The sequence below is a fragment of the Pygocentrus nattereri genome, chromosome 21, assembly GCF_015220715.1.
Source record: "Pygocentrus nattereri isolate fPygNat1 chromosome 21, fPygNat1.pri, whole genome shotgun sequence".
Lineage (NCBI taxonomy): Eukaryota > Metazoa > Chordata > Actinopteri > Characiformes > Serrasalmidae > Pygocentrus > Pygocentrus nattereri.
In genome coordinates, this window is record NC_051231.1 from 13,788,741 (window position 1) to 13,798,520 (window position 9,780).

At 39.9% G+C, this 9,780-nt stretch overlaps 1 protein-coding gene across 2 annotated transcripts; it reads left to right on the forward strand.

The window, feature by feature from the left end:
* Positions 1-807: 807 nt before the first annotated feature.
* On the forward strand, positions 808-9,045 carry hnrnpa1a (heterogeneous nuclear ribonucleoprotein A1a). Of its 2 annotated transcripts, XR_001857632.2 has the most exons (12): positions 808-924; positions 2,142-2,258; positions 2,653-2,799; positions 2,957-3,167; positions 3,249-3,341; positions 3,431-3,481; positions 3,573-3,641; positions 3,743-3,907; positions 4,093-4,239; positions 4,563-4,632; positions 6,457-6,532; positions 8,945-9,045. XR_001857632.2 is itself a non-coding variant. In XM_017692767.2 (11 exons), the coding sequence occupies exons 1-10, from the start codon at positions 913-915 to the stop codon at positions 4,622-4,624; spliced, it is 1,074 nt and encodes a 357-aa protein (XP_017548256.1). In that variant the 5' UTR covers positions 808-912; the 3' UTR covers positions 4,625-4,632; positions 5,085-5,499. The 2 variants fall into 2 exon arrangements, 1 of the variants encoding a protein (XP_017548256.1); XM_017692767.2 differs by lacking the exons at positions 6,457-6,532; positions 8,945-9,045 and adding an exon at positions 5,085-5,499.
* The last annotated feature ends 735 nt before the right edge of the window (positions 9,046-9,780 follow it).

Sequence of the window (9,780 nt, forward strand, 5' to 3'; positions counted from 1 at the left end):
TTTTAGTTAAAAAGTCTTATCTCAAAACTACAATAAAATAAGGCCACAGCCAGTGTATGTATAACCTTTTCATTTGTAGCCAATTTCATGTAATCATGTTTTATGAAGGAGATTTAAGATGCATTTAAACACTTTGGATATTTGGCTCTTATCACCACGGCACATTTTACATCAAACCACTCTTCGTTCACATCTGTACCTTTTAATCGTGCATTTTTGGAAAATCGGTGGAGTTTTCCTTTAAGCTGTGTGTGTGTGTGTGTGTGTGTGTGTGTGTGTGTGTGTGTGTGTGTGTGTGTGTGTGTGTGTGCGCGCGCGCAATTGCACTTCCTGCTGCTCCCTATATAGTGCGCTGCATAAATCCTGAAACAGTCTCTTTTTACACCCAGTTTATGCATTAGATACGGAGCTTTGGCTGAATATAAACGGCTTCCTATTAAACATATGAATAAGCAGGAGCTATTATTTCATACCGTATAGAAAGCACTACGTAGTGAGTAGGGAGCCATTTGAGATTTAGCCCAAAGGAAGCTGCGAGGCCTGAGGCATCTTTTGTGTACACCTGTATACATTTTTGGACTCTTTATAAGGTTCTGCGTTTGACTTTATCATCTGATTAAGTGTCAATATTCGACTAAATAAAAAACAACAAGTCACATCCAAATGAGAACATATAACTCAAAATAAATGAAGAAAAACACAATAGCACAATCGCCGGTTTCCAGCATCAAACGTAACAAGGCGGTCTTTCAGGGATCACTGTGATTGGATGATTTTTTGAGTGACCGGAGATTGCACCAATCATAGCACACGAGAGCAGCGTCACCGTGACGTGTTTCGTTCACATAACGAGGCGTGGACTGTAGTTTTCACTCAGCGAGGACTGGGGCTTTGCAGCACAGACGCGTCGCCATGTCTAAAGAGGTAAAAAAGCGATACGAATGACAGGGAAAATGCTTATTTAAAATATTTTATTGAATTGTAATCATTTGAGCTGCCTGTTTCTTGTCGGTATATGTGTGACGAGTCGTTTTTCCGCTGCGCGAATCGCCTTTTAATGTGTGTTGTAGCGAGGTCGAGACAAATAGCTAACTGGCTAACGTCAGCTTGCACAGTTTTTGTCTCCTTTCTGGGTGAAAGGTGTATGTCTCACTATTTAGAGTGAAAATATATGCCGTGTGTTTATTGTGCGTTTGCATGTTTAGATCGATCCTCTTGTCGCATGTGGGTGTGATCCGCCAGCTCGTTGTGCAGTTTTTCCGTTCCACCTTAAATGGCTCCGCAGTTCAGTTAGGCGATGGTTCCGACATGTTAAAGCTGCAGCACTTAAGGTGGAACGGACGGACAAGAAGCTGCGGGTGATTTGAGTCGTTTCCGCCATTTTGTATCACGCCACCGAATCCGCGCTTTTGTGAAGCAGGCGGCTGAACACGCTGTTCGCTAACTACCGTTTTTCTTTTCATTCATAACTTTTGTTTCGTTAGTGGATCTTATTTTTTTTCTTATTTTTGGCTAACTTGTTTTCCCTTTTGCCCCATTAGTGTGTTCGTGTTCAAAATGCATTTCCTCTGCCGAAATGAGCGTTGCGTTCGTTTGAATGCAACAGTGGAAAAACGTTATAAGCATTATCGGTTTTATCGATTCGTAACAATTGGGTTACAGCTCTGAATAGCTAAATTAGTTATAGCAAAAACATTAAAACAGCGACGTAAAATACTACGAAACAATGTAGCGTAAACAAGTCAATAAAAAAATCAAAATGTCGCGAGACTCCAAATATTGCCTTTACTTTTTAGTTTAGAAATACATAATCAAATGCTCCATTTAAAACCATCTCGTTTTTTTGAATAGTGTTTTGCGGATAAATAAAATAGCCTTTCCTCTACCCTATTGCTCGAGTAGTTTGGTCACGTGTGCCCACTTTCACTTTTCTTACACTATTTCATTGCTTTATATCAATGGGAACACGTCCTGCGACATATATTCGTTTTCATGCAAAATCTCGTTAAATGGTTTAAGCCAAGAAGCTGTTGATGTCAGCAAGCTGTCATGATCAGCTGAGATGTGTATTACTTGTTTTGAATGAATATAGAATGTAATCTCAAAACTGCCTCTTTGTTGACACCCCCCCCCCCCCCCAGACTCCTCGCGAGCCCGAGCAGCTTCGCAAGCTGTTCATTGGGGGCCTCAGTTTTGAGACCACTGATGAAAGCCTTCGGGCCCATTTTGAACAATGGGGAACCCTCACAGACTGTGTGGTGAGTGTGCAAGTGGTTTTATTAATAATATAATGGACACTTGGCTCTCTGCTGAATATTAGAACTGTCTGACATTTAGTTGTATATCAGCAATGTTAGTGATGTGTTTAGGTTTGGGGTAAAGGTTAGACTTGAGTATTTATTTTTTTTAATGGAATGTGACATTAAGCTTGCAGATCATAAATTGATATTTAGTTATGTATTAGCCCTGTAAGTTTATGTTCAGCACCTTTTTGGCAGTTGCCCAATGTTTGTGGTCATAATACTATATAGGTAGGGTGAGAATTATACAACAGTCTGTACTGGTCTTTAGTCAGTCTACTGCAGCCAGTTGTGTGGGTTTTAAAGTCTTGTTTAATTTGTGAGATCTTGATTCGTAGTCTTGGCCTTGCAGGTAATGAGGGACTCGAACACCAAAAGGTCAAGAGGATTTGGATTTGTTACGTACAGCTCGGTTTCTGAAGTCGATGCAGCTATGAATGCTCGTCCGCACAAAGTGGATGGCAGAGCTGTTGAACCTAAGAGGGCAGTGTCACGAGAGGTATACTGTCATTATAAATGCAAATGACCTTTGTATTTGTTAAAAGTTTCTGTTCATTTGTTTGTTCATTAATTTTTGTTCACCTGCACCCCTGTTGTCAAGAATTTGGGTTAACTACAGTTATTTCCTTTTTTTTTTTTTTTAATATATTTAAAAGGACTCCTCCAGGCCAGGTGCTCACTCAACTGTTAAGAAGATATTCGTGGGTGGAATCAAGGAAGACACTGATGAAGAGCACTTGCGTGACTACTTCAGTCAGTTTGGCAAAATTGAAGAGGTGAACATCATGACGGAGAAGAACAGTGATAAGAGGAGGGGATTTGCCTTCATCACATTTGACGACCACGACGCCGTGGACAGGATAGTTAGTAAGTAACCACGGATGCTGTTTTTTACAAATAAAAGAAATGGGTCAGACGTGTTTCTAAACTCTTGCTTTTGCCCTCCAGTCCAGAAATACCACACAGTGAATGGTCACAACTGTGAAGTCAGGAAAGCACTTTCCAGGGAAGAGATGAACAGGATCTCGATGAACCCAAGAGGCAAGAGTACACTGCTGTAAATGTAAAGGATTTTTGGCTTGTTGTTAAGGAAGGGGAAAAAAATTTGTTCACACCCTGCTGTGTCTTAGGTGGCCGTGGAGGTGGTGGAAACTTTGGTGGCAGAGGTGGAGGATATGGAGGTATGGTTTGTTACTAACTTGTCTGCATTCTGCACTGAGGATTCTTGTTTGCAAACCTTTTCCAATAAACTTGAACCTGTTTTTAATACAGGTGGATACGGTGGAGGCCGTGGAGGATATGGTGGTGGAGACGGATATGGCAATGGCTATGGAGGAAATGGTATGACAAAGTCCAAACTTCTTCCTTTGTAAGACTTACATTTTTCAAGATTTCTGTTTATTAGGTTTTCTGTCTTGAATAATATTTTCTTCCCATTATAGGTGGTTATGGTGGAGGCGGTCCTGGTTATGGTGGTAACCGTGGTTATGGAGGTGGTGGTGGTGGCGGCGGTGGCTATGGCAACCAAGGTGGTGGTGGCTATGGTGGGGGAGGATATGACAACTACAACGGCGGTGGCGGAGGAGGAGGAGGAAACTTCGGTGGAGGTGAGTGAACTATGACTGCTACCAGTTCAGTTATATTATGGTCCACTGTGGATCCCCAGGCTGGTTCTTCTGGGTCTTCCCTCCTACAAGATACACCCCTACAGTGTTGATGCTGTAGTTTTAAGCAACACTTATGAAAGGTACAGTGCAAAGGTGTTTGAATTTAAATCTGTTATCTATTGCAGGCAACTTTGGTGGCGGCGGCGGTGGCGGCGGCGGTGGCAACTATAATGACTTTGGCAACTATAACAACCAGTCGTCCTCCAACTATGGCCCAATGAAAGGAGGCAACTATGGTGGAGGTGGCAGGAGTGGCAGTGGCCCCTATGGTGGTGAGTGGATTTGTCTTTTCCCTCCAAGTTCCACTGTAGTTATTGCGTAGTTATCGACTGCATTGATGTCATTGGTGATTATATTAGGAGAGATGTTATACACATGCCTACGTCTTTTTTTTTTTTTTTTTTTTTTTTTTTCCCTTTCTTACTCATAAATATTTGATGATTAACTATCCTTGTTATACCACATGCATATATTAAGATATTATTGTAATCTTTCTTGTTTACTTTTTTGTGTTTACACTTCAATATGTAGGTATTTGTTAATGCTTTGACAATGTAATTGTCACATCTATGAAGCTAACTTGTTAATTTTGCAGGCGGTTATGGCGGCGGTTCCGGTGGTGGCTATGGTGGTGGTTCTGGTGGGAGGAGGTTCTAGACTTCATGGTAAGCATTGTCCCATGTGGTTGGGTGGGGGTTCTCTTGTTGTCACCAACGATGCCTGGCTCATCCATGCATTAGCCTTAAGTACCTGTCAACGTGTCCGTGTATCCTGTAGAACCATGGTTGCCCATACTTGCTTTTGAGTATTAAGTGGGCTGTAAATGTTGTAATTTGAGTTCTCAGTAAGTATGAGGGGATCCAGCAGCAAACCTTCAACTCTCATCAAGCTAAGACCCAATCTCGCAAGTGGAGAGAAAATTTGAGCCAAGTTTAAAACCCTCTGGCATATGTGAAATCCTCTTCATTCCCTTTTCCCTGCAGTGTCTCATCTTAGCTGACCTGAAGGTTTGCTTCTGTGCTACTGCTTGTCATTCCCCTGCAGTGTAGCTCTTGATAAAGAAAGGAGAAGAAAGGTGCAAAGTGTAACTGAATGTATGTTCCATATTGTCCAACAGGCCACAGTACTTAGGAGAGGAGAGCCAGAGAGAGATGACAGGGAAAGGAGAGAATGAAGGAAGCAGGTTTACACCTAGATCTGCCCAGCCGAGCGGCGTGGCGGCGATATTAACGTCTGCCACGCGAAGAAAACGTGTATAATAGGGGAGGAAAATCATGTGGGGATGTTGGATGGGACTTGTGTGGGTAGGGTGGGGGGCATGTGAGGTCCAATGTTTTGTCAAAAGTACTCTTGTCCTGGAGGACACTTTTTAGTTTGTAGCTTTCCCTTGTGTCTGAAGTGTAAATCATTCCAATGAGGTTTTAGGCAGGGTTTCATTTTTTCCCAGTTTTCTTTTGCAACCGTAGGGTTTTTTTAATGTAAAACTGCCATGAATCAAGATTAAATAAACCGCTCTTCAGTTTTTTATTTAACTGTGTTCCCTAGTGCTTTACTTGGTTTCAGTAGTAAGTCTCAGTACTGGCTGTTCCGCTGAAGATCTGTAGTCTTCTTGCACTTTATCTTGAAGTAGTGTTGGGTGGCTTCTCAGTTTATGGATGCTTTCAGAAGGCTAAACTTTTGGCTTCTGGGCTTCTGAAAAAGATCTTACTGTGCATTTGGATGTAGTGCTAACTTTTAAACATGTTTAAAACATTGTTGGCATAACTTGAGCTGTTTTTAGTTACAGTATGTGGTGCATGTTGCCAGTGCTGAGACTTGTAGCTCATCTCTTGAACGAACACGTTTGCGTTTGGTTCCTCTGAAGACTTAAACATGAGGATTTTAGCTACACGGAATTGCCAACTGGAGGCAAGCTCGCATTCAGACTATCCAATGAGGTACCAGCTGAGATTCTAGCCAACGGAAGGAGCCAGCTTAAAGCCTAGCCACAGAGAAGAGATGGCTGATAAGCTGTCCATCGAAGAGAGGCTAGCCATTGGAAAGAGCCAGCTGAGAGGCTAGCTAATGGGAATCGCCAGCTAAGGGAGAGAAGTAGCAAGATCCTCGCTTGGAGCCAGTGAAGCAGGGGACAGCAGTCTTATTGAGAGAGTACTTGCTCATGTAAGACTAGCAAGAGACAGCTACCAAAGTGAGGTATTTAACATACCAGACTGGTAGGTAAGAGGCAAATGTGAGTTCTTTTCATGTCATTATTTATCAAAATTAGGTAACAGTTTCTCTTTGGCTATTTTCATGGTTGGTCAAATCGTAACTGCTGTTGTCTATTTAAAAATGGCTTATTTAATGGTTAGAGTAGCTGTAATGTGTATGGTGGTGGTGCATGAGACACCTATGACTAAAGACTTTTCCTGTGTCTAGCACTGAGAGTAGAACAATTTTGAATATTTTCTCCTGGTGTGTTTCCTGAATCCTTCTTCCTTGTTCAACAGATAACCAAATGGATGGATTTGAAATTCCTCAGAAGGGTATGAGCAAACCTGAGTGCACAAGGCTGACTATGAGATGGTTAGTGGTCCTTTTATTCCATTTGATCATTTATGTACTGTAAACTCAGTTTCATTAGATGCATTGCTTTTATACATTACTAGGTTAAACAGTCATTATTATTATTATTATTATTATTATTATTATTATTATTATTATTATTATTATTATTATTATTATTATTTTATATATATATATATATATAATAATAATAATAATTATTATTATTATTATTATTATTATTATTATTATTATTATTATTATTATTATTATTATTATTATTATATATATTTTTTTTCCTGTGGTAACAAGCAGTGGTGGACAGTAACTGAGTAAATGTAATTAGTTTCTGTACTTAAGTAGTTTTTTCACGTATCTGTACTTTATTTCCTTTTTGGACGACTACTTTCACTCCACTACATTTCAAAGTCAAATATCTGACTTTTTACTCCTACATTTTGAGAAATCTGTTGTTCCTTTTGGTTTTTGTGTGTATTACAACATCAAAGGTCAAAACAAAAGAAGCACAAAGCGAGAGCACCAATCAGGGCACATCGGTCACTTTGTTCTCAGCTTGTTTTGACTTGTTGGTCATACTGACCCAGTGCAGCACACGGTTCAACATCAGTGCAGCAGTGTAAAAACCTGGGAGCACATGCGTCACCTAAACTATGGAACTAACCTAACTTTGTGTAAATAGACCACAATATAGAAATGTCCACACAGTCGTGACTGGCATGTTTCTTTTTTCTTACAAACAAAATTCATACAAACACTTTCATTTTATAGTAAATTAGTTTAGGTTGGTTTATGAACAGAGGCCTACAGATCAATACAGTAAAACTTCTTTGTGATCCTGAGTTTAAAGACTCTTAAACTGAAACTTTGCTTGTTTGTAAAAGTGATTTCAGAGCCACTCAGTTCTCCCTGATGGAAACTGTTTACCTTCAGTGTTTTGTGTTTATGATCATTTTAATAGACGTCAGCGTCACTAATTAATGACGTTCTATTAAAAGACTGGTTTACCAAAAGAGGCACTGGAGGATTTTCACCTAAAATGAGTTCATGAAGGGAGTCTTGTTATAAAAATGATACCAGGACATCAGTCATAATTAATCTTTTAGTACATTCGATACTTGAGCACATTTGAAGGCAAATACTTTTGTACTTTTACTCAAGTTGAGGTCCAGAGTAAGGACTTCTTGGAGTAAGGACATCTTGGTTCTTTCCTTCCCTGCGCATCTTGTTTTTCTGCTTCAAGACAACTGATTTAATGAGCTCAGAAAAAACTACCTGAGTTGTATTGGGCGTGTTGAGGCAAGAAACAGAATGGGTGGTGTGGGGTGTTTTGTTTGGTGGTGGTGGTGGTGGTGGTGGTGGTGGTGGTGGTTGTCTCTTGAATCCATTTTACTGTTTTAAGCTTCAGTTGCTTCAAATAATTTAAGCAAAAGTGAATTTGAATTTTAATACTTCCAACACTACTTTGCTGTTTCAAATAACTAAATGAAAAACGAGTTGCTTATTACAAAAGTTCTGCTGATGTTTCAAAATATCTGGGTTGATTTTGAATTGGAACTAGGAATCACCATGTCTACAATACAAATGTAGCCATTTTATTTACTATCCAAAATCACCAGTGATCCTACATGTGTATTGAGTTTTGTATGGAATGATGGCAAAATAGCTAAAATACATATTACTAGGGGGCTATATTGCCCTGTATGTGCTGGCTTTAAAGTTTTAGGCTTATTTGACAACTGTTGAACTCATACAAGTGTCTCAGGCATTGCATTCATAACCTTTTCATGTAGTAACGTTCTGTAAGTGAGCTTTTAGAGGTGGCTGCCTGGTTCCTATCACCACTATGTAATTCTGACTCTGTAATCTGAGAGAATTCCCTGTTTAATGATGGCAAATCAGTTTGATAGGTTACAGCATCAGTGCACTTACCTGCTCACGTCATCTACATCATAACGTTGCAAGCCAAAAAATAAAACTGTTGCTTGTTTGGAGTAAAACCCACCCAGTTTTGACTGCATGCCTCTAGAAAGCATTAAAATATGCTGTGCTGGTCTTCTTTGACTTGAGAACCGCTTGGGACCCTGGCTATTCCTTTGTTGGACATATCGTGCAAAAGAGGGCTCTAAATCATCCCTTGTCGGTTCAGTGTGACTCCTCATTTGAGTTGCACTCGCCTGTCCAAAATGGGAGCTATTTCCATTGCTGTTTCTCTCCTTTTCCAGACAGTGTTGTAACTTGGACAGCACAGTTGTTTTTTCTTTGAGACTTGCCCAAACCATGAAGTATTATTCAGGCAGCTTTTGTCTCTGAATTTGCTGGATGGTTTTAAGCTCCTTTTTGTAGTCAGTCCTTTTTGGGGTAGGGTTGTTGGATTGTCAAATTCCATCTCTGACTTTTCTTCTCTCTTTTCAGGCCATTTCAGGACCAAATGTCTGCTGCTGGATGGTGTGGTGTTTTTTTTTTTTAAATGTGATTTTATTTTTTTTAAATGTATTTTTTTAACTAAATATTTTTACAATAAAATTTTAAATAAGCAGAAGTGTCTTTTTTTTATTAAGTATTGCAGTTGTAACAAATGACATCAACACAAGATTTGGTCTCAAATATTCAAAGAATGTGAACAGATCCAAAACACTGGGTTGCTTAATTGCAATAGCTCATGGCCTACAGAATGCAGTGCTGGAGTTCGATAATCCATGAATAGGCTTTGCCCTATATTGCGGTCCCTGTGTGGCCTTGGGTCATTCTGGCGAATGGGTGACCTCCATTTCAAAGTCTGCCAGTCTCTAATGGAATGCAAAGAATGGCTATAAATTTAAGGTGGTCAGGCAGCTGTGGGGGTAGGCCATGAGAAGTCTGGGTTATGAATGTCTCTGGGGGAAATGCAGAATTTATAAATCCTTACTTTTATGATTTGGCATTTACTTGCTGAAATGGTGGTGTTTATTTTTATGTAAATTCTCTTTTCAAAGTTTGATGCTCTTTTGAAGGGAAAAGCTACCATTTTAATGTCAAGCAGTAGGATGTTGGCCCGCATAACCCCTTCCCCTCCCTTATTTTTGTCATCAGAGGGTTGTGAAGACTTATGGACTCCATAAAATGGAAGATAATGCATTGTTAACTCATTCTGTATGCTCAGAGCCGATATCCATTGCTCTAAATCTTGACGGCTGTAATAAACGGAGGATGTTAATGCCTTCAGCTGCATTAGCTTATCTTTCCTTTGAAGAGTGGTGATTCTGTTAGGG